This window comes from Cetorhinus maximus, chromosome 2, assembly GCF_964194155.1.
Source record: "Cetorhinus maximus chromosome 2, sCetMax3.hap1.1, whole genome shotgun sequence".
NCBI classification, from domain to species: Eukaryota; Metazoa; Chordata; class Chondrichthyes; order Lamniformes; family Cetorhinidae; genus Cetorhinus; species Cetorhinus maximus.
In genome coordinates this window covers 63,861,074-63,886,118 of record NC_135880.1, presented here as the reverse complement: position 1 = coordinate 63,886,118, position 25,045 = coordinate 63,861,074, and the positions used below count along the sequence as shown (strand labels likewise).

General features: G+C 41.7%; 1 protein-coding gene across 2 annotated transcripts in view; it reads left to right on the top strand.

Moving 5' to 3' along the window:
* Positions 1–4,939: 4,939 nt before the first annotated feature.
* ell2 (elongation factor for RNA polymerase II 2) overlaps positions 4,940–25,045 on the top strand; it is a 168,102-nt gene continuing 147,996 nt past the window's right edge. For both annotated transcript variants that reach the window (XM_078565467.1, XM_078565458.1), the window contains exon 1: positions 4,940–5,260. In XM_078565467.1, coding sequence (XP_078421593.1) covers positions 5,126–5,260 — 135 coding nt within the window. In that variant the 5' untranslated portion in view covers positions 4,940–5,125. The remainder of the gene's footprint in view (positions 5,261–25,045) is intronic.

Genomic DNA, 25,045 nt, shown 5'->3' with positions numbered 1-25,045 from the left:
CTCCTTACTTAAGAACAGATACACTTACATTGGAAGCAGTTCAGAGTAGGTTCACTAGGCTGATTCCTGGGATGAAAGGGTTGTCTTATGTGGAAAGGTTGAGAGGCTGGCCTATACTCATTGGAGTTTAAAAGGATGAGGGGTGATCTTATTGAAATGTATAAGATTTTTAGGGGACTTGATAGGGTAGATGCGCAGGATGTTTCCTCTCTTGGGGGCATCTAGAACTTAGGGGCATACTTTCAAATAAGGGGTCTTTCATTTAAGTCTGAGATGAGGAGAAATTTCTTCTGAGAGTCGTTATCTTTGGAATTCTCTTCCAGAGATCAGTCACAGTTTGCCAGCCTGAAAATGACCCATTTATCCCAACTCTCCCTTTCATGGAAGTTAGCCAATCCACTATCCATGCTAACATCTTACCCACAACACTTGGAGCTCTTATCTTCTCAGCAACCTTTTATGTGGCATCTGATTGAATGTCTTTTGGAAATCCAAATGCACTCCATCTACTGTTTCCCTTTATCCATTCTGCTTGTTACATCCTCACAGAACACTAATAAATATGTCAAACATGATGTCCCTTTCACAAAACCATGTTGAGTCTGCCCCTTATATTATGATTTTCTATATGTCCTCCTTAATAATGGATTCTAGCATTTTCCTGAGGACAGATGTTAGGCTAACTGGCCTATAGTTTCCTGTTTTCTGTCTCCCTCCTTTCTTGAATAGTGGTGTTACATTTACAGCTTTCCAATCTGCCGGGAGCTTTCCAGAATCTAGAGAATTTTGGAATGTATCCCTATCTCTGCAGCCACTTCCTTTAAAACCCTAGGATGTAGGCCATCAGGTCTAAGAAAAGTGTTAATCCTTAGTTTCATTAGTTACCCTATTACTTTTTCTCTAGTAATGGTAATCATTCTAAGTTCTTCCGCCCTTTTGCCCCCAGCTTTTCTACTATTCTTGGGAAGTTTTTTTTTGTATCTTCTACTGGGAAGAGAAATACAAAATACTTGTTCAAAGTTTCCTTGTTAAGCCATTTCTTTGTTTCCCATTGTAAATTCCCCAGCCTTGTCCTCTAAGAGACCAATGCTCAATGTTGCTACTCTTTTTCTTTTTGTATTCTTGTACAAGCTTTTACTGTCTGTTTTTATATCTATTGTTTGTTTTCTATTATACTCCAGTTTCTCCCTCTTTATGTTATTTTTAGTCATCTATTGCTGGTTTCTAAAATTTTCCCAATCTTCTGGCTTACCACTAATCTTTGCAGCATTGTGCATCTTTTCCTTTAATTTGGTACCATCCTTAACTTCCTTAGTTAGCCATGGATGGTGCATCATTCTCAGAGTCTTTCTTTCTCAATGGAACATACTTTTATTAAGAGTTATGAAATATCTCCATAAATGTCAGCAACTACTTATCCACCATTTTACCTTTTAACCTATTTTCCAGCCCACTTTGGCCAACACTGTCTTCACACCCTTGTATTTGCCTTTATTTGAGTTTAAGACACTCTTTTCAGACCCAAATTTCTCACCTTCAAAACTGAAATTCTATCATTTTATGATTATTGTTATTTAGAAGATCCTTTACTATCAGGTAATTTACTAATCCTATCTAATTACACATTACCAGGTTTAAAATAACCTGTTCCCCGTTTGGTTCAAGAACATATAGTTCTAAGGAATTGTTCTGAATACACTCCAAAAATTCATCCTCCAGGCCACCTTTGCCAATTTGATTCATCCAATCTATCTGAAGATCAAAATCTCCCACAATTATTGCCATTCTTTTCTTACAAGTCCCTGTTATTTAATGACTTATACGCTGTCCTACAGTGTAACTACTGTCAGGGGGCCTATAAACCACTCCCACCACCTTTTCTATTTCTTGTCTCCACCCAAACTGATTCTACATTTGAATCTTCTGCACCAAGATCATTTCTCACTTTTGTACTGATCTCATGCTATATGAACAGAGCTTCCACTTCATTTTCCTTTCTTTCTGTCCTTCTGAAATGTCAAATACCCTTGAATATTCAGGTCCCAGCCATGGTCACTTTGCCACCATGTCTCTGTAATGGCTATATGTTCATAGCACAAATAGAAGTAAATGGGTGTCAGTTCATTCATTGTGTTACAAATGCTGTGTGGATTCAGATAAAGAGCCTTTAATTCTGTCTTTCTACCATTTTTCTCAACTCTGACCTTATTTGCTGGTGTACTGTTCTGCTTGTAAGCTCCATCTCTTCCTGTCTCACTGGTTATCATTACTTGCATTACTACCCTGCATTATTGCCTTGTCCTTTCTCTTTAACTTTCCAAATCAACTTTCACGTGAACCCCCTACCCCCAAAACTCCACACTCAATATTTAGTTTAAAGCCATCTCTACAGTCCTAGTTACATGATTCGCCAGTATACTGGACCCACCATGGCCAAGAATGGTCCAGTATCCCATGAATCAAAACCTATTTCTCCACACCAATCTATGAGCTATGCATTCAACTCACTGATCTTATTTAACCTATGTCAATTTGTTTATTGCTCAGGTAGTAATCCTGAGATTAGCACTTTGTAGTTCTGTTTTTAATTTAGTCCTTAGCTGCTCATACTCCCGCAGCAGGACCTCTTTCTTCATCCTACCTATGTCATTAGTGTTCATATACAGCAGAATAACTGGATCCTTCCCCTCTCAATCCCAAGTTCGTCTCCAGCCCTGAGAAGACGTCCTTAACCCTGGCACCGAGTAGGTATCAAAGCCTTCAAGACTCTCACTCTCGGTTGCAAAGAACAGTATCTATACCCGTGACTATACTGTTCCCTACCACAACTACATTCTTTTTGTTCACCCCACTTGAATAGCCTCCTGCACCACAGTGCCATGGTTAGTTTTCTCATCCTCCCTGCAGTCCCTGCCTTCGTCCATACAAGCTGCAAGAACCTTAGAACTATTGAATAACAGACTCCTCAATTGCTACCTTCTGTATTCCATAACTATCTCTCTTACAGTCACACCCTCCTGTCCCTGACCATGGGCCAAATCTGAAGTATCTAGACTAGGGGTGTGACTGCCTCCTAGGACCAAGTATCCGAGTAACATTCCCTCTCCCTGAAGCATCGCAATGTCTTAAGCTTGGACTCCAGCTCATCAACTCTGAGCTGAAGCTCCTCAAGCTGCAGACACTTACTGCAGATGTGGCTGTCCTGAAGCATGCTGGTAACCACCAGTACCCACATGCAATAGCTGCAATACATCACCTGCCCTGTCTTCATTTTAATTTAACTAATTAGATTTCAAGTTTAGCATATCACTCAATGATTATTCATAGTTATATTATGGAGTTTAACTAGTTACAGTATAAATTTAATAACATACTACATCTCCCCAGTAACGGTTTAAACTACTGCCCCAGTTTTGGAAGGGAGGTTTAAAGGGTGGTGACAAAATAGCTGACATTTGTGTCAGCAGGGCCAGGAATTTCCTCGGAGCTGTTAGTGTTTTACCACGATGACTTTGCCTGACGTGCAGCGATGTGCAAACGGGGTTTTCCGCTATATTTCTCGCAATGTTACAGTGGCGATTCGGAGGAAATTCGATGAGAATACCACCATGACAGATACATATGTGAAACCAGAATTGGAAGACTTTGAATCATAGGGCTGAGGATGCTTGCAGAGATAGGATAAATAAATCTATGGAGGGTTTTATAAACCAAGAGCAGCACTTAGAATGTAATACACTGAGTTAGCAAGCCAGTGATTTATACAGAGCATGGCGATGAGATAAAAATGTGGGCGGTGGACTTTTGAACAAGTTAAAATTTCCATAGGGATGCGTTTGGAAGATTGACAAGGGAAACATCCAAATTATAATTGGAATAGCTTTTTGACAGTTGAGACTAGAAACTCAATGTCCATGACTTTCTTTCCTGATCCAAACTGCACCGTTGAGTATTCCAGGTCAGGCTTTGCGCCAATCCAAATGACCTGTCGCTAATTTCGACCTTTTTTTGTGGTCAACTTTATGTAAACAATGAGATGCTCACGCGCTTGGGAACTCAACTGCAGGGACAGGAGATTGCTGCTGCTGCCGGAGATTATGCATCGACTTTCTTACTTAATCAATCAGCGCATCTCCAGTAATCGCTCATTTTTCTATTCACGCACTACGAGTCCACAAGAACACTGACAACATGGAGAAGCCGTAATTTCCTCCAATTAAACAAACGGTAAATCATAGCTATTGACCTCAGTCCCTGTTCTCCAACTCTGTCCCCCCTTGCCACTAACTACACCTCCTTCCAAGGCACCACATGAAACCTCACTATCTTGACAAAGGATAATTATTTATACTATATACATTTTACCTAAGGTGCACAGAATCTGTTTTGTCCAAGATGAGACATCATGGAATGAAAAATTGAAAATGCTAGAAATACTCAACAGATATGGTAGCATCAGTGGAGAGAAAACACAGAATTAATATGCAAACCACTCAAGCGCTGGAAGAGTTAAGCAGTAGTGCTCAGTAGTGCTGCTGTTTCAGTTTCTCATAAATTGAGAACAGCTGTGACGTGATCCTTATTTACATATTTAAACAGGCAACGTCGTACGTCATATGATTGACATGGTTTTGTCAATTGAACCTATGGACCGCATCCAGTGACGTTCCCTGGCCAATCACCACCCAGCGGATGGCGGATGGGGGATGGGGGGGGAGGTGGAGAGCAGATCCGCTTCGGAGCGAAGGCGTGACGTCAGACGACCCCAGCCGCTAACTCCCGCCCCCAGCTCGCAACCGAATTTCGGGAAACCGCCAATTAGAAGGTATGCTTTTTACTATTGGTCTGAGTGAGCAAGATGGATGTTTCATTAGACCAATCAGTAAACAAAAGCTTTCGCCGGCAATGTTTGCTGTGGGAACCAGCTGGGCCAATCACAGAGTGCGGGAGGCGGCGAGCTGGGCGGGATGTGGTTGTCCAAAGAAGTTGGGTGGCAGCCGTTTGGCCCGCAGTTATCTCCTCGGTCGCTCTGCTGGTTTGTTGCTTCAGAGGCCGGGGAGGAACGGGAGGGGGGACGTGGATGATGAGAGGGGCATCAAACTGATGTCGGAGGGGCCATTCCAAGATGGCGGCGGCGCTCACTGAGGATCAGCGTTATGGACTGTCGTGTGGGAAAGCGAACCCCGGCAAAATCACCGTCTTTCACGTTAAGTTGACAGAGACAGCCTTCCGAGCGCTGGAAGCCTTTCAGATTTCAAAGGTGGGGGTGGGAGAAGGTTTATCGTTCTATTAGCGTTATTTCAACTTTTCATTAGCGGGAATAGCCGTAGTGACTGACAGTTACTGTCGGCAGTAGCCCGGGGATAGATATGGACTTAAAAGAAAAACTCATGAGCCATTCACTGTTTAATGAATCCAGCTCATTCTTTCAATCAAAATGACCCCCTCCCCAACTCCACGTCTTAAAAGCCCCAAGTCATTCTCGCTGAGCCTTCTCCCCTACTTTGAGTATTTTTCACCTTTGAGTCACTGACGATTTTGTTGACCGAATTAATGCATCTTTTTTTCTCTGAATTGAAAGCTCTCAATCCACAACCAACATAATTTGACCAGTTTGATTTTCCCCTCACTCTTGGCTGGAGCAGGTCTTCGGCGTCGCTGTCACCCATTGCTGCTGCCATTTGTTTCGTTAACATAGATGTTAAATCGGCATTTAATTTCTAGTATTACATGCCATCAAAATAAATGCTCGTATGTCTACCAGCAAAGGTATCTAGTACGTGTGAAGTTGGGTGGTGGTGTTGGTTTGCTATTGAGATATTTTCTACTTGTAATCGAAATAATAAACTTCGTTGTTAGAATAGTTTTGCGTGGATGTAGCAGATTCTCTAACAGCATAAGCGAATGGAGACACCGAGTACGTGATGTGTGTCGGGAAGCGATTAGACAAGGCTGATTAAGTTCTGCAGTAACCATTTCACTCAAGAGACACATCGTATTTGCATACCAGCTCCAGGCATATCTATTGTGCAACCATTAGAAAAGATTTAATTTGCGATGACTAACGAGTGTCAAATCAGTCACTTTGGGAATTATAAGTTCAATTTTTAGACTCTAAATGTTGATCTATAGGAATTTCTGGCACATAATTTCCGAGATGTACTTGCTGAGCACTATTGGAGAACGGGGACTCGACACCAGCAGTATAGCCAGCCTGGCATGGTAATTGAATTTAGGCAAATACACAGACTCCAGCCAAAAATAATAGATCCTTGTTTCAGCAATTCTACAAATAATTCACGTTTATTTTCCTACATTTGATAATTATTATATTAGGCGATGAGTATTTTTCTTCAGTTTTTCATTTTATTGGCTTTGGACTTTTTAATTTTTTTCGGGGGCGGGCATATTGCAGTCGTATTATTTACGTAGATTGCATTGACACGGAGAGCAAACGTGGCTTGGTCGAAGTATATAAATCGTGTTATAAAAGTAGCCAGTTTTATCCTTCATAGTTTCTGATCTTCAAGTAATTATTTCTATTCTTTAAACGAAGATTTTTCATCATGTATAATTTCATGAATAATTTATGAAAAAAGCATCTATCATTGCGTTGACTGCTGAACCTGCCCAGACGTCGGGCGGCCCTAGAAATAGCAATTACAGTCCAATCCATTTAAAAATGGTATACGTCAAACCATCTAGCCATGTCTTTAATTCATAAAAAAATTTCCTTTGGTTCCAGCACAAGGGTCCTTGATATATTTTTAAAGTATTGCTAAGCTTTTATTTGCAATATCTTCATTTTTAAAAGTGAAGCTGAATATTATTTGAGACTTTGAGGAGCGAAGAAAAAGAGCTCGCGTTACAATTTTATAATAGACGAACAAACACTTAACATCTCAGGTATATATTTGAAATTCAGTTCAATTTTTTTGTAATGTGTGTTTCAGGCATATCTTTGTTGGCCTCTTGGGTTTGTATGTGGCTGGGTTGAGGAAGGGAGTTGTGCTGTCTCTTTCTGCTGTGTCAGCAAACTTGATCTGACTGCTCTGTGGGGTTAAAAGGATCGTAGCAGCAACTACAGTAATCCGTTTTTTGCAGATCAATTCTGTTGACAATTTCAGTAATTTGTAGATTATTTATAAGGTGTTCCAATAAAACCTGTATCTTAAACCCTGCTAGTAAAAGTATGAAGAAAACTATGCATTTTTAAATATAACAGCAAATTTCCTAGCAGAATCTTTGTACAAATAGTGTTTTCACTTTATCTGTGACTAAAGTTTTCAAGCAGTATTTATCAGTTCGATATTTATTATGTTTTAATCCCATTCTTTCATTGATCTCCACTATTGAAAGAGTAGACTTTAGACTCCCCCACAACTTCCAGTGCCAGTTGGTATCACCTGTGCTTGTGTAGAGCAGATTGATCTGAGAGTTTTAGTCTTCAATACTTTGGTATTTGTGTGGTGAGCTTGTTGAGCATTAACTGTTTTAATCAGAATTATGCTTGAATTTGAACAACAGACAATTTACAAATGTGTTTTCAATTCGTGATTGAGCATAATTTCCAGTTCTCTTTAATTTCTGCACCTTATTCCCTAATTTTCTAGGGTGCTGTGTAGGTATGAAGTAAGCTGATCTCAGCTAATACATTTGAATAAGGTGTCATTTTGGTGTTGGTGCCCCAAGGAAGAAGAAATTATTAAGGTTCCCACTTGCAGTTGGTAACCTGCAACCCTGCTTTGGATATCCCAGTGAGGACAAAATTGAGCTTGGCTTTGGTGTCCTATAGTCAATAGCCTCCTAATCCCCATTATGAAAGCTCCCTTCCTATGGTTACTTGGGCAAGATCCTGGAGTGTGTCTGTTTAACTATGCTTTATTGTGCCTTCAGCAGAGAAATTGGCTACAGGGCAACGTACCCTTCTTTAAGATAAAAGCAAAAGACTGCGGATGCTGGAAATTTGAAATAAAAACAGAAAATGCTGGAAAAACTCGGCAGGCCTGACAGCATCTGTGGAGACAGAAACAGTTGACGTTTCAAGTCTGTATGACTCTTCTTCAGAGCTAAAGAGAAGTAGAAATGTTTTTTATACCCTTCTCTCTCTTCCTAGAGATGTTTTCTTTTGCAGAACCTCTAATCCGTTATGCTATTCAAGATGTGTGTGGATGGACAGTAAGCATGCAGGGCATTGTGGACAAGCCTGATTTTGTCACCCAACAACTGTACAGCATGTACTTTCCAGTGAAGCTCAGTGGAAATCAAACCTGCCTCTCTTTTACCATTCCCCACTTCCATCCCTTTAATGTGCAGAGATATTGAAGCTAATTGCAGCACCTCCGTGCTGACTAGGTTAAGATCATCTAACTCGGTACTGCCCGTAACTGAACTTGGTGACATCCCCTGTCTCAGCTCATCTGCTGAAGCACTCATCCATGACTTAGTCGTCTCTCTGGACATGACTATTCCAATGTTATGCTGGCTGGCTTCCCACCTGGTACCATCAGTAAACTTGAGATCATCCAAAACTCTGTCCATATCCTAACTTGCAGCAAGACCTCTTCACCCATTAGCATCCCTGTGCTCCTGACTTACATTGGCTCCCAGTCCATCAGCATGGAATTTAAAATTCTCATCCTTGTTTTTTAATCCCTCTCTGGCCTCACTCTTCCTTGTCTTTGTAACCTGTTCCAGCTCTACAGTCATTCAAGATCACTGTGCTTCTCGAATTCTGGGCTCTTGGCCTGCTCACCCCTCACCCGGACCCCCCAATTTTTAATTGCTTCATCATTAGCTGTTGTGCCTTCAACTGCCTAATTTTTGGAAGTACTTCCCTAGATGTATCTCCTTCTCTACCTCTCTCCTTTTAAGGTGCTTCTCATAACCTATTTGAGCAAGCTTTTGATCAGCTACCTTAATATTTCCTTATTGACTCAGTGTCACATTTTGTTTCTAACACTTTTGTGAAGCATCTTGGGATGCTTAACTATGTTAAAACCACTACCCACTGGACTATTGGAGGAGTTTTCGTTTTTTAAAGCATTATTGCAAAGTTCTATATTGTGCTTGTGTATAGTTGTTAATTCTGCAGCCAATAATGGGTTGAATCTAATTTTGGAAACTATTTTCCTGTTTATTCATCATAGTTTCTGTGTTCCTATTGGGGATTATGTGGGGAAAATGGCATCGGGGTAGAAGATCAGCCATGATCTAATTGAAGGGTGGCGCAGGCTCAACGGGCTGAATGGCCTACTCCTCCTATTTCCTATGTCGTGTAAACAGAAGGATAATTTTACCAACAGGCACAAGGTGGCTGAATGATTAACTTGGATAAATAGCCTGATGGTTGAAAACTATTGTTCTATCACAAGAAATGAGAATAGTGTTAAAAATTAAATGGATCAAATAACTTGTTTCTTTGCTCAGCATTCTATGATTCCATTCTATGAACCTAGGTATATGACTAATACAAGAACACAAAAGATAAGAACAAGAGTAGACCATGTGGCCCGTCGAGCCTGCTCTGCCATTCAGTTTTTTCATGGCTAATCTTGGGCTTCAACTCCACTTTCCCACCTGCTCCCCATATCCCTTAATTCCCTGAGACCAAAAATTTGTTTATCTCTGCCTTAAATGTATTCAATGATGGAGCATCACAACCCTCTGGTGTAGAGAATTCCAAAGATTCATAACCCTTTGAGTGAAGAAATTTCTCCTCATCCCAGCCCTAAATGATCAATCCCTTACCCTGAGACTTTGCTTGTGTTCTAGATTCCCCAGCCAGTGGAAACAATGTCTTAATGTCTACCCTGTTAAACCCCTTCAGAATCTTGCATGTTTTCAGTTAGATCATATTTCATTGTTCTAAACTCCAGAGAATATAAACCTAGATTAAACCCTCTCCAGGGACTTATCTAGTGAGCCTTTGCCTCCAGTGTGAGTATATCCTTAAATCTGCAGACCAAAACTGCACACAGTATTCTAGGTGTGGTCTCACCAAAGCCCTATACAATTGCAGCAAGACTATTTTTTAAAAAAAATTCTATTCTTTATGCTTCAAGGGCCCGAATGGCCTGCACCTGCTCCTAACTTGTATATTTGTATTTCAATCCCTTTGCAATAAAGGGCAACATGCCATTTGCCTTCCTAATTGCTGCGTGCTAGCTTTGAGTTCCTTGCATGACCACACCCAAGTTTCTCTGAACATCAACATTTTAAAAAAAAATTCTATTTTTTATTCTTGCGACCAGAGTGAATAATGAAATAGAGTTATCGATATGTATGCATGCTTCCAAATTGGTGGAGGGATGGGTTTTAAAGTAAGTGGCCCACACTAATTCTATTTCACCCAGTTTCATATCTATATTGAGAAATGGCAAGGTTCGGTGAAAGTGCAGCAAAATATATTCAAATGAGAAAACTTAATATAATGAGACCCTTAATTTTGGAAAGTGTTCATGTTAACTTGATTTTTGGATGTAATGCTTGTACCCCGACTAGTTGGACTCCATAGAATCTCATTGATTTGATATTTAAAGGTCAACAGTGGCAGCCAATTTAGCCAAGTTGTTAAAAATGCATGCTTGTTTGGAAGTATATCACTTGCAGTTAAAGTTTATTAGCAAATGCAGGGTAACTTGGCATTTTGATGCGTGCTAAGCTTACCAAAATAAAATTTTGAAAATGAATTGATATTTCTTCCACCCTCTCTAAAGCTTGGTATTTTATAAGACGTTTTTTGGCAGATTTAAAAAAAATGTTACTGTTGTCTTCATTTTGACACTTGCAATTAACATAACTAAAATCTAAATTTGAAAGGGAAAACAAAATGTTATAGACGCATAAAACAATAAATAGGGCTCAATTAAAAGCTTGTTTGAATAAACACTTACTGTAGCAAGGATCATTGAAGTTAATATTTATTGCTTACTAGAAACCTGTTTTTAAACCTTTGCTTAATGTGAAGAAATAAGTTGAAGAAAATCTTTGGGGGGTGGAAATCCTTTTTTTCAAATTTGATTTTGAATGTTATCAAAATTGAAAAAGCAGGAGAGTTAAAGATACAGCCTAAGCTCAGTGGTAGCCCACAATTATTTAAGCAGTTCACAGATAAAGCATTTACGGAGCTCACCATTGGATTGTCCTCGCAGAAAAGCTTTCTAAAATTGGAGAACCTATGTTTATTGTTGTCTGCCATTATGAATGCACAATAATTATTGCGGTTATACACAAGGGAAAAGCTGCAATCTTTTAGTAAGCAATCCCTCAATGTTTGACATGAGTCAACTTTGATGACCTTGGTTTTCGGTGGCCTATCAGCATGGTAACTGTCAGTGCATTGCAGTACTTCCCTACACTACCTAGAAGTAAAAGACTGATGTTTGCTGCTATATAAAGAGTATAATCCTGTCAGAAATATGTAGAGATGATCCAAGTCTCACTTTTTTCCTTTTCTGCTGAAAATCAGATGCATGCACATCACATCTGGGTTATCAATATTACATGTGAAGCATAAAATTTAAATCTCTAGACTGATATTTGAGAATAGTACAATCCAATGTTTTAGGAGGGTTTTTCTTAAAAAATGTATTTTAAAAATCCCCAGAAATAGCTATAGTGTTGTTCATATGGAGCTGAGCTTTAACTTCTATTAAATTAGTGCCCTAAAAGAATATGAATAAACTTTTGAAAGTTTCCTAATGCAAATCGACAATCTAGCTCTAGGCTTGTGTTCATGAATCTAGGTTTAGCCTTTTAAAAATCCATTATTTTCTAAAACTTTGGGTGCATGCACAATATAACTGTAGCATTGATGCACAGTGGTTCAGCTTTGCTTTTGCAATGACACTACAGCCTGGATCTGGAGTGGCACCCAACGTGAAACTGGAACAGAGAAGTGAGACTTCCTGGAGGATGTAATCTCATTTCAGTCAAAGCAGGCCTCAACGCTGAGTTTACTAAAGTTTGGCTTTTATTGCAAGATCCATTCCATTTTGCAAAACTTGTAGTGTGAATGCATCATTTGAATACTGGCCTTCACAGTGATAACCTGGAAATGTAGAAAATACCCTGCTAGTGCGGGATGTTTTCCATTCCTCACTTTGTCAGTTACTTTACAAAATTCCCTGCAGGGGGTGGTCATCCCTGCCTTTTTCCGAGTCGTCCCATGCTCAGTTATGAGCCATGGTCAATGGTGATAGAACCAGCAAATTTTCAGTGATGATGGCGGAAGGGCTAAACCTTTAGGGACAACGGTTGCTTACTGGCGGAGGAAGATCCTTTGAGAAGACTTGTGTTTCCTTTAAGCACGCACGAGGAAGGCAATGGAGAACCACCTCATTCATGTATTCTTTTCTCTAGTCGCATTGCCTATTGTTCATTGAAATCGAAAATGTGAGGCTCTTAGAAGGAACTGAAGAGGGAAAGCGCAAATGAGCAGGAGGGAAGGTTGCTACTACATGAAGGGAGGAGAAGAGTTTTAGGGAGAGAAACCCAGAACATGGAGCCTACTTCTGAAGGCATTGCTTCCATTTGATAGGGTGAAGAGAGTAGTCGTACACAAGACCAAAATTTGCGGAACGTAGATTTTTAGGGAGGTTCCATGGCTGGAGGTGGTTACAATTGATAGTGGGATCACTAGACCATGAAAGGATTTAAACACAAATGAAAATTTAAAATTGTGGAACTTGGAGCCAACATGTCAGTAAGGGTAGGGCTGATTTAATGAGTGGCACTTGATGTGGGATAGGATGCAGAGGTTCAGATGAGCTGACATTTATGGTGAGTGGGGTACAGGAAGCCAGCTGGCAGATTGTTGAAACCAGACTCTGGCGAACACTCTGGTTTCGATCCTTCGCACCGAGAAGGCACTGGGAACATTTTCTCCCTATCCACTCTGTCCAGAAGCCTCATGGTTTTGAATATCCCTGTCAAATTTCCCCTCTGCTTCTTTTCTCCAAGGAACGATAGTCCTGACTTCTTCAAATTGACTTCCTCATCCCTGGAACCATTCTTGTGAATCTTTTCTGCGTCCTCTCTAATGCCTTCACATCCTTCCTAAAGTGTGGTGTCCAGATCTAGATGCAATACTAATTTGAGGTGGAACCAGTGTTTTATACAAGTTTAACATAACTTCCTTGCTTTTGTATTATATGCCCCGATTGATAAAGCTTAGGATGCAATATGCTTTATTAACCCTCCTCTCAACCTGTTCTGCTGCCTAAAATGTATGTACATATGAACCCAGGTCCCACTGCTCCTGCACTCCCTTTACAATTGTACCCTTAATATTTTATACTGTCTGCGTTCTTCCTACCAAAATGCTCTGCATTAAATTTCACCTACCACTTCTCCTCCCGTTCTACCAACCTTTCTATGTTCTTTTGAACTTCTACGCCATCCTCACAGTTTATAATTATAATGCTTCCAAGTTTTGAACCATTTGCAAATTTTGAAATTGTGCATGATACATTGAGGCCTAAGTCATCAATATTTTTCAGGCAGAGCAGGGCTCCCAACATCGGCCGTTGGGGAACTCCCTGTATAAACTTCCTCTAGTCCGAAATACAACCATTCACTACGACTGTTTCCTGTCACTCAGCCAATTTCGTTTACATGTTACAACTGTTCCTTTTCTTCCGTGAGCTCTAACTTTCCTCACAAACCTGTTTGGCACTGCATCAGATGTCTTTTTGAAGTTCATGTACACCACATCAACAGCACTACCCTCATCAACCTTCTCTGTTAACCTCGTCAAAAAACTCAAGCAAGTTAGTCAAACACCAGTTGCCCGTAACAAATTCATGCTGGCTTTCCTTAACTAACCGCATTTGCCCAAGTGACTATTATTTTTGTCCAAAATTAACATTTCTAAAGCTGCCCCACCACCGAGGTTAAACTGAATGGCTTGTAGTTGCTGGGCTTATCTTTACATCCTTTTTTGAACAAGAGTGTAACATTTGCAAATTTCTAGCCCTCTGGCACCACCCTTGAGTCCAAGGAAGATTGGAAAATCATGACCAGGGCCTCTGCAATCTGCACTCCCTCTTCAGTATCCTTGGATGTATGTTATCTGATCCTGGTGTCCTATCAACTTTTAAGTACAGAGAGTCTATCCAATACTGCCTCCTTATCAATTTTAAACCTTTCAAGTGTTTGAACTACCTCCTGTTTCATCGTGATCTGGGCAACATTTCCATCTTTGCTTGAATGAATAAAAAAAAACAATGTGGGCTTCGGTGGCTAGGCCAGCATTTATTGCCCATCCCTAACTGCCCTTGAGAAAGTGGTGGTGAGCTGCCTTCTTGAACTGCTGCAGTCCAAGTGGTGTAGGTACACCCAAGTGCTGTAAGGGAGGGAGTTCCAGGATTTTGACCCAGTGACAGTGAAGGAATGGCGATATATTTCCAAGTCAGGATGGTGTGTGTGGCTTGGAGGGGAACTTCCATGTGATAATGTTCCCTTGTATTTGCTGCCATTGTCCTTCTAGATGGTAGCAGTCGTGGGTTTGGAAGGTGCTGTCCAAAGACCTTGGTGAATTCCTGCAGTGCATCTTGTGGATGGTACACGCTGCTGCTACTGTGCGTCAGTGGTGGAGGGAGTGAACGTTTGTGAATGGAGTGCCAATCAAGCGGGCTGCTTTGTCCTGGATGGTGTTGAGCTTCTTGAATGTTGTTGGAGCTGCAGATGGAGAGTATTCCATCACACTCCTGACTTGTGCCTTGTAGATGGTGGACAGGCTTTAGAGAGTCAGGAGGTGAGTTACTTGCCGCAGGATTCCTAGCCTCTGACTTGCCCTTGTAGCGACAGTATTTATATGGCTAGTCCAGTTCAGTTTCTGCTCAATGGTAGCCCCCAGGATGATAGTGGGAGATTCAGTGATGGTAATGCCATTGAACGTAAAGGGGCAATGGTTAGATTCTCTCTTGTTGGAGATGATCATCCCCTGGCACTTGTGTGGCACTAATGTTATTAGCCATTTGTCAACCCAAGCCTGGATGTTGCCCAGATCTTGCTGCATTTGGACATGGGCTGCTTCAGTATCTGAGGAGTCGCTGAACAATGTGCAATCATCAGCGAACATCCCACTTCTGACCATATGATGGAGGGAAGGTCCTTGATGAAGCAGCTCAAGATGGCTATGCCTAGGACATTACCCTGAGGAACTCCTGCAGTAATGACCTGGAACTAAGATGATTGACTTCCAACAGCCACAACCATCTTTGTGCTAGGTATGACTCCAACCAGTGGTGAGTTTTCCCCTGATTCCCATTGACTCCAGTTTTGCTCGGGCTCCTTGATGCCACACTCGGTCAAATGCGGCCTTGCTGTCAAGGGCAGTCACTGTCACCTCACCTCGGGAGTTCAGCTCTTTTGCCCATGTTTGAATCAAGGCTGTATTGAGGTAAAGACAGATGCATGCAAGTTTACATCTAAAGTTCGTTGCCTTAACCGGGAACAAATATGACCTAGTGACTCGATGGGAAAAGCTGTTCTTGCATTATCAGATGCGGTTTTAATAATTAAATGCATTCGAATACTTGTTTTTATTATTTAAAGATCAATGTTGATTTTAGCTTTAGAATCACATGGCTGTATTTGTGCAATCTGTGTGCTGCAGCTATGTGACTTAAATGCCTGATGGAGTTATTTTGTATAATATTGCTTTTGGAGCTGTTTATAGAATCATTTAAATTCAGTTGACTTTCTTTAATGGGGTTTAGTTGTTATCTGTTACCTCACCCTTGTGATTATTCATGTACAAGTTGAGTGTTGGCAGGCAATCCTGCTCCTATCTTTACTCCTGTCCACTCATGTACACTTCAAACAGAGGGTGATTGGCATCCTTCCATCTGCAAGAGATGATGGAAATGCAGCCTCAGAACTTTGAGGTCAGATGAGATCATCTGCACTTTCGATGGCTGATGAAGCCTTTTCTGGAAAGGCAAAGTCTGCCACAGATGTCACACATGAAGTTGTCCCTTGCCGTTGGTGCAGGATGGTCTCCACTAATGCCTTGTTTGCAGGACTAGCATCAGCTTTGGAGCTTCTGAAGCCACATGTCATGGTGGTGGCAAACTCTCGCCCATAGCAGTTGTTGCCATTTGCATCAATCGTCAGCTAGAGTTCCCCTCTTGTCATGATTGATGTTGAGGGCTTTCATGTCTCTTTTGACGGCATCCTTGAATCGGAGCTTTGGGCGTCCTGCTGGTCTCTTGGCAGGGGCTACCTCCCCATATAGCATATCCTTGGGGATGTGACCATCCTGTGCACGTGCCATAGCCAGCAAAGCCACCTTTGCTTGATTAGCGCTTGTATGCTCAGCTTGTTTATCCTAGAAAGGGCTGCCTCATTCGTGACCTTGCCCTTCAGTGATACCAAGGATGAATATAGACACCGGAGAAGGAAGTTATTGAGCCTTTTTCCTTGGTCGGTGTAAGTTGTCCAGGTTTTGCTGTCATACAGCAGTGTGCTGAGGATACAGGCCTTGTAGGTAAGTAACTTGTTGCTGCGGATCAGTTTGTTTTTCTGTGCCCATTTTGTTCGTCCACCAAAGTTGGTGACTACCTTATTAATGTGTGTGCTGAGCTGTTCAGTGAGAGAGACAGGATGTCTGTCACTTTAGTTTCAAGGTAGCTGTATTTGCTGACTGCTTCTAATGGTGTGTTATTGAGTCTGATTACAGGCAGAGAGACAGTACCCATCCTATACCTACAGTTTTCTTCATTCTGATAGTGAGGGAAAACATGACAGGCAATGGACAGACGAGTCATGAGCTTTTGGAGCTGGTTTTCTGTGTGGGTAACTAGTGCTGTCTCTTCAGTATACAGGAGTTCTCTGATCAGGACTTGCCACACTTTTGCCTTGGCTTTCAGCCTTGATGGGTTGAGGAGTTGCATGTGCTCATGATTTCCAAACTCGTAGATGGAACTGTCAAATTGAATGGACTTGTTTATGTTATCATGGAAGGATTGTATGAGACTGCAAAGATTGGGAGGACAGTCAATTTCCTCCCCCACCCCCCCTCTCTAGTATCTGGTAGAGACCTGTCCTGCTCATAGTGTCAAATGCTTTTGTGATATTCACAAAAGTAAGGTAGAGTGATGTTTACTACTCTCTGCAATTCCCTTGAAGCACTGTAGGGAAAAATCATCGCTGCCATGGATCTGTCTGCTCTGAAGCTACATTGTGCCACCTGGTATATTTAATCGGTTAATCGATGTAGCCTTGTTAGAATGACCCTGACAAAGACCTTCCCAGTGACGCTGAGGAGTGAGATGCCCCCAGTAGTTGTTGCAATCCCCTCGATCATCTTGGTTCTTGCATAATGTGATGCTTGTGTCACTCACATCCTGTTGGACAGGACCTTCTCTGCAGCAGAGGAGGAGATGGTCATGGAGGTATGACAGCAGGTGGGGATTTCCATATTCCAGTACCTGAACTGGTATTCCATCCTTTCCAGGTGTTTTATTTGCTGCTAAAGAGCCAATGGCCTTTCAAGCTCAATAAGGTCTCTGTATCAACTTCATACATGACAGGTAGCTGCAGAAGATTATCAAGCGCAGGCAGAGATAATAAAAACAGAGAATGTTGGAAAAACTCAGCACGTCTGGCAGCATTTATGGAGAGAGAAACAGTTAACATTTCGAGTCTGTATGACTCTTCAGAGCTCAGGCAGAGGGATATCTGTCTCACCCTAAGTGTAGCTTAGAGAGTAGCACTGTCGACCAACGTTGCCATGTAGCAATTGGTTGGAATCATTTTTTTAATCCTTTTGTAATTTGGGTGCTGAAGTCAACAGTAGCATGAATCAGGAATTTGGATTAGTCCTTTTTCAACTGAGTTTGAGCTGGAGTCTTTTTTTCCAGTTTACTCATTCTCACCTACTTTTCAGTATTTTATTCAGTGAAATTGTTAGGGTACAGGAAATGATCTTATTTAATTGATAAAAATCAAGACTTAGAATATGATGTGTTAAATTAACACTAGCTGAGGGACCTTTCAAATTGAACGCAATCTGTGATGATGCTAAATGAATTTACCAATATAAATTGAATTTGCAGTTATTTCTTAAAACTCTGTATTCTTGCTCTCTTCCTAATGGCAAGAATATCTTTGTCATGACTTGTGAAGCTTTATGCAGTAATGGTGAGATAATAATTTTGTCAGAATATATGCAGAAGTACATAGAGCTATTTTCAGTCACTCTGCCTAATAGATTGCACTGTATTATAAATGGCAGCTCTATGGTGACTGCCACTACCAAAAATTCTGATGCATCATGGATGGATTTGAAAACAAATAAGAATTTTAAAATCAATATGTTGCTTGATCAGGAGCCAATGTAAGTCATTGAGCACAGGAGTGATGGGTGAATGGAACTTGGTTCAGGTAAGGATATGGACAGCAGAGTTTGGATGACGACCTGTTTACAGAGGGTAGAATGTGAAGGCCAGCCAGGTCTGCATTAGAACATTCAAATTTAGAGGTAACAAAGGCATGAATGAGCATTTCAGCAGCAGATGAGCTGAGACGGGCGAAGTCAGGCAATGTTAAGGAGGTGGAAACAGGCGGTCTTAGTGATGGTGCAGATAATGTGATTGGAAGCTTGCCTTGGGGTCAGATATGGCACCAAGGTTGCAAATAGCCTGGTTCCACCTGAGATGGCTGCCGGGGGGAGGGATGGAATCAGTGACTAGGGAGCAGAGTTTGGAGCAGGGACCAAAGAAGTCAATGGTTTTAGTTTTCCCAACTGGAGGAAATTTCTGCTCATCCAGTACTGGATCTCGGATAAGCAGCTTGATAATTTAGCAACAATGGAGGAGTTGAGCGAGGCGGTGGTCGGGGTGCTGGATGTTCTCGGCGTGCATGTGAAAACAAAAGCTATGCCTTTGGGTGATCTCCCCGTGGGGCAGCATGTTGTTGAGAAACAGGAGGCGGCCAAAGGTTCCTAGGGGCACTGGAGGTAACTGGAGGAGTGGGAAGAGAAGCTATCAATGGTGATTCTCTGGCTATGATTAGATGACTCCAAATGGAACCAGGTGAGTGCAGTCCCAACCAGATGAATAACAGCATTGAGGCTTTGGAGGAGGATGGTGCGGTCAAACATGTCCAAGGCTGCAGACAGTCCGAGAAAGGTAAGGAGGGATACCTTTGTCATAGTTAGATACTTTTCTTTATCTCCCAGGTGAAACAACAAATGAGAGTGACTTAGAGGATGTTGAGAAGCGGAGACCAACAAGCTACATTGGTGGATAATTATGTTTTAAGGCTTATGTAATTGAGCTGGTTGTTTATTACAACAGCTTTCTAAGTTGATAGCTAGATGGGTGTTGCTGTACAATTCTAGATATATAACTACAGGTGAAGTTGGCAGTCCACTAATTGCCAGATGGATTTAAGATGTAAGGATTGATGCTACTCTGGGTTCTTGGAAACGGATGTAATTCTGAGTGTTCATCTATTTGCTGCGTTTAACTGAGTGTTGATTACCAGTGGAAATGACAATTTAATTTCTAAGGATTTTTGAGGTGAGGCATGTCAATTGGTGCCTATTATTGGCAATGGGCAATTCTCAGCCTCAGCAAAGCTGCTTTTCTTTTGTTCTGACTGATGTGATTTAATATGATATTTCTCTGCACAAACAATATGGTAAGTTTTATGGATTTTAATCTGCTTAGAATGTTTTGAAATTTGCCAAATAAAAATAGATTTGTAAAAATATAATAGAGGGAGAAATTGGAGTATGAGAGAAAACTAACAAGAAATATGAAAACAGATAGTAAAATCTTCTACAAGTTGAGAACCATATCTTCAGGAACTGTATTTTTCTTTCAAAATTTGAAGGACATTGCCTTATTTGGACACTTAGATTTTTTTTAAAAAGGTCATAAGTTCACATGGGACTTCTCCAAGAAATCACCTGACCAGCATGGTACTTGAGGAGGAGAGCTGTTTGCTTATTCGAACTGCAATTATTTTAATGGAAAAAAAACTGGTTTAAAGGCAAAGGCTAGTAATTTACCGGAAATCACCTGATGGAGATAAGCTTTAAGTTTTGAACTTTTTTTTTAAACTCCTTTGGGAATGAACTGAGAAGTTGAAGCTGCCCAGGTTGCGTACTCATTGCATTGCCTGAAATAGAGTGGTTATCAGTTTTTTAAATTATTAATTTACGGGATGTGGGCTTCGCTGGCTGGGCCAGCATTTATTGCCCATCCCAATTGCCCTTGAGAAGGTGGTGGTGAGCTGCCGCCTTGAACCGCTGCAGCCCATGTGGTGTATGTACACCCACAGTGCTGTTAGGAAGGGAGTTCCAGGATTTTGACCCATTGATAGTGAAGGAGTGGTGATATATTTCCAAGTTAGGATGGTGTGTGACTTGGAGGGGAACTTCCAGATGGTGGTCTTCCCATCTATCTGCTGCCCTTGTCCTTCTAGATGGTAGTAGTCGTGGGTTTGGAAGGTGCTGTCTAAGGAGCCTTAGTGAATTCCTGCAGTGCATTTTGTAGGTGGCACACACTGCTGCTACTGTGCATTGGTGGTAGAGGCATGTTTGTGGATGTGGTGTCAACCTTCTCAAGTGTTGTGGGAGCTGCACTCATTGAGGCAAGTGGGGAGTATTCCATCAGACTCCCAGATTTGTGGCTTGTAGATGGTGGACAGGCTTTGGGGAATCAGGAGGTGAGTTACTCATCGCAGGATTACTAGTCTCTGAAGTGCTCTTGTAGCCACAGTATCTATATGGCTAGTCCACTTCAGTTTTTGGTCAATGGTAACCCCCAGGATATTGATATTAGGGGATTCAGTGATGGTAATGCCAGTGAGCATCAAGGGGCGATGGTTAGATGCTCTCTTGTTGGAGATGGTCATTGCCTGACACTTGTGCGTCGTGAATGTTACTTGCCACTTGTCAGCCCAAGCCTGGATATTGTCCTGGTCTTGCTTCAGTATCTGAAGAGTCGTGAATGGTGCTGAACATTGTGCGAACATCCCCACTTCTGACCTTATGATGGACGAAAGGTCATTTGATGAAGCAACTGAAGATGGTTGGGCCGAGGACACTACCCTGAAGAATTCCTGCAGTGATGTCCTGGAGCTGAGATGACTGACCTCCAGCAACCATCTTCCTTTGTGCTAGGTATGACTCCAACCAGTGGAGAGTTTTCCCCCTGATTCCCATTGTCTCCCGTTTTGCTAGGGCTCCTTGATGCCACACTCGGTCAAATGCTGCCTTGATGTCAAGTGCAGTCACTCACCTCACCTCATGAGTTCAGCTCTTTTGTCCAAGTTTGTACCAAGGCTATAATGAGGTCAGGAGCTGAGTGGCCCTGGCAGAACCCAAACTAGGTGTCAGTGAGTAGGTTATTGCTAAGCAAGTGCCACTTGGTAGCTCTATTGATGCTCCCTTCCATTAATTTACTGACGATCGAGAGTAAACTGATGGGACGGTGATTGGCCAGGTTGGATTTGTCCTTTTTGTGTACAGGACATATGTGGGCAATTTTCCACATAGCTGGGTAGATGCCAGTGTTGTAGCTGTACTGGAACAGCTTGGCTAGGGGCATGGCATGTTTTGGAGCACAATTCATAAGTACTATTGTCGGAATATTGCCAGGGCCCATAGCCTTTGCAATATCCAGTGCCTTTAGCCGTTTCTTGACATCACGTGGAGTGAATTGAATTGGCTGAAGACTAGCATCTGTGATGCTGGGGACCTCCGGAGGAGGCTGAGATGGATCATCCACTTGGCGCTTCTGGCTGAAGATTATAGCAAATGCTTCAGCCTTGTCTTTTGCACTGATGTGCTGGGTTCCCCCATCATTGCGGATGGGGATATTGTGGAGCTTCCTCCTCCAGTGAGTTGTTTAATTGTCCACCACCATTCACGACTGGATGTGGCAGGGCTGCAGAGCTTAGATCTGACCCGTTGGTTGTGGGATCGCTTAGCTCTGCCTATCATTTGTTGCTTATGCTGTTTGGCATACAAGTAGTCCTGTAGCTTCACCAGGTTGACACCTCGTTTTTAGGATGCCTGGTGCTGCTCCTGGCATGTCTGCCTGCACTCTTCACTGAACCAGGGTTGTTCCCCTGGCTTGATGGTAATGGTAGAGTGGGGGATATGCCGGGTCATAAGGTTACAGATTGTAGTTAAGTACAATTCTGCTGCTGCTGCTGATGGCCCACAGCACACCTTGGATGCCCAGTCTTGAGTTGCTAGATCTGTTCGAAATATATCCCATTTAGTACATGGTAGGTGCCACACAATGCGATGAAGGGTACCCTAAAATTGAACTATCCAGCTAGGAATCCTCATCTCACTGGATCTTGTCTGTCTTTGGAAACCTGAGAAGCTGAGATGAGAAGGATTGATCCGGCTCTGCTGTCGAGAACCTCCAGTCATCAATTGGAACAAGTAATGTGCCTTCAGATGAGGAAGCTCCAGATCAACAGTGTCAACCCTGAAAACTTTAGCCTTTGTTTTGTAAAGTCTTTTCTTCAACCACCCACCTGTGCGGAGACCCTATCTCTTTGTCCTTTGTTTGTGTGAGTATGTGCTGGAGAATTTTCTGGAGTTACACTTCCAGATTATAAATTGTGTTAACCAGTTCTTGCAACTTGCTTTTGAAAAAGAAGTTTCATTTTATAATAAATCAATCATTCTGAGTTTATTGAAAGAAGCCTGGTTAAAGTCTCATTTATTCTGGGCCTAACAGCAGTGAAGGTGTATAATGGCCATTTTGGTGAGTGCATTAAATTTTTAAACTAATGGTGGGACCTGTGGAGTAGTGGGGCTAGATAAACTGAGCACTCCTCCCATCCCAGTTGTAACAAAGTGTATAAAAACAAAGAGTAGCTAAAGTGAGCATTAGAGGGTGCGACTAGGGAATTAATAATGGGAAACAAGGAAGGGGCAGAGACTTTGAACAAGTATTTTGTATCTGTATTCCCAGTAGAAGACACAAAGAGCATTCCAAGAATCATAAATCAGGAGGCAAAAGGGAGGAAGGTACTTTAAATGATAACTATCACCTAGAGGAAAAAGTACTAGGAAAACAAAGAAATTTAAGTTTGACAAGTCCTGTGGACCTGATGGCCTGCATCCTAAGGACTTACAAGAAGTGGCTGCAGAGATAATGGATGCATTGATTGTAATCTGCCAAAATTCCTTAAATTCTGGAAAGGTCCCAGCAAATTGGAAAACTGAAAACTTAACACCTCTGTTCAAGGAAGGAGGGAGATAGGCAAAGTAGCTGAAAGCAGAAAACTAACATCTGTCATTGGGGAAAATACTAGAATCTTTTATTAAACAGGTAGTAGCTGGACATTCAGAACATCATAATACTATCAGGCAGAGTCGCCATGGTTTTGTGAAAGGAAAAGCGTGTTTTACAAATTTATTACAGTTCTTTTGAGGATGTAGCAAGCAGGGTGGATAAAGGGGGAATCAGTCGATGTTGTATATTTGGATTTCCAAAAGGCATTTGATGTGGTGCCGCACAAAAGATAAGAGTTTGAGTTTGGGGTGATAATATTAGAATGTATAGGACTGGCTAACTAAGGAGAAACAGAGTTGGGATAAATGGATCATTTTCAGGATGGCTAACTGTAACTAGTGCATTTCCACAGAAATCAGTGCTTAGGACCTCAACTATTTACGATTATATTAGTGTCTTGGATGAAGCGACTAACTGTTTTGTGACCAGATTTTCTGCTGATATGAAGATAGATAGGGAAGCAAATTGTGAGGAAGATACAAAGAGTCTGCAGAGGGATATAGATAGATTGGGCAAAAATTTGGCAGATGAGGTATAATGTGGGGAAAGTTGAGAGGTTATCCACTTTGGCAGGAAGAATAGAAAAACAGAATATTATTTAAATGGAGGGAGACTACAGAATCTGCAGTACAGAGGAATCTGGGTGACCTTGTGCATGAATCACAAGGTCAGCATGTGGGCACAACAAGTAATTAGGCAGGCAAACAGAATGTTGGCCTTTCTTGTAAGGGAGATGGGGTATGAAAGTTGGGAATTAAAACGGCAAGTGTTGCTAAAACTCAGAAGGCCTGGCAGCATCTGTGGAGAGAGAAACAGTTAACGTTTCAAGTCCTGTAGGACTTCAGAAGCACTTTGCAAATGCTAGAAATCTGAAATAAGAACTGTTTGCTTTTATAAAAGTAGGGAAGACTTTCTAGAACAGTACAGGGCATTGGTGAGACCACACCTGGAGTGGGTACAGTTTTGGTCACTTTCCTTAAGGAGGGACATAGTTGTATTGGAACCAGTTGAGAGAAAGTTTGCTAGGCTGATTCCTGGGATGAGGGGGTTTGCCTTATGAGGAAAGGTTGAGCAAGTTAGGCCTATACTCATTGGAATTTAAATGAAATAGAGATGATCTTATTGAAACACAGAAGATTTCAAGGGGCTTGATAGGGTAGATGCTGAGAGGATTTTCCTCTCCCTGGGGTAATCTAGATCTAGGAGGCACAGTTTAAAAATAAGGGGCCTCCCATTTAAGACAGATATGAGGAATTTCTTCTCTTGAGGGCCATTAGTATTTGGATTTTTCTTTTCCAGAGAGAGTGGAGGCTATATGGGTCATTGAATATATTTAAGGCAGAGTTAGACAGATTATTGATTGACAAGGAAGCCGAGGGTTATGCGAGTTGGCAGTCAGGAAAACCATGATCTTATTGAATGGCAGAGCAGGCTTGAGGGGCTAAATGGCCTAATCTTGCTATTTCTTATGCCCTTAAGCTGATTTTGTGCAAGGATTTCACTAAACCTTTGGTAGCAAAAAGACCCTTTACTTGCAGTACCTGAAGTACGTTTTGTGGCCTGTCCATTTGTGGGCTCTGAATCCTGGTAATCTAACTCGCAATGCCAAGACAGTTCCATTGTTTTTGAACTACTAATTGGTAATCACTTATTTGATCTGTTTAAAATTATGGAATTTTTGAAAGGTTAATTTTTGAGATGTTGCCACGTCGGTGCCTAAATCCTAAATAAGCTGTTGACCAGTGCAATAGATGATCTTGTGATGT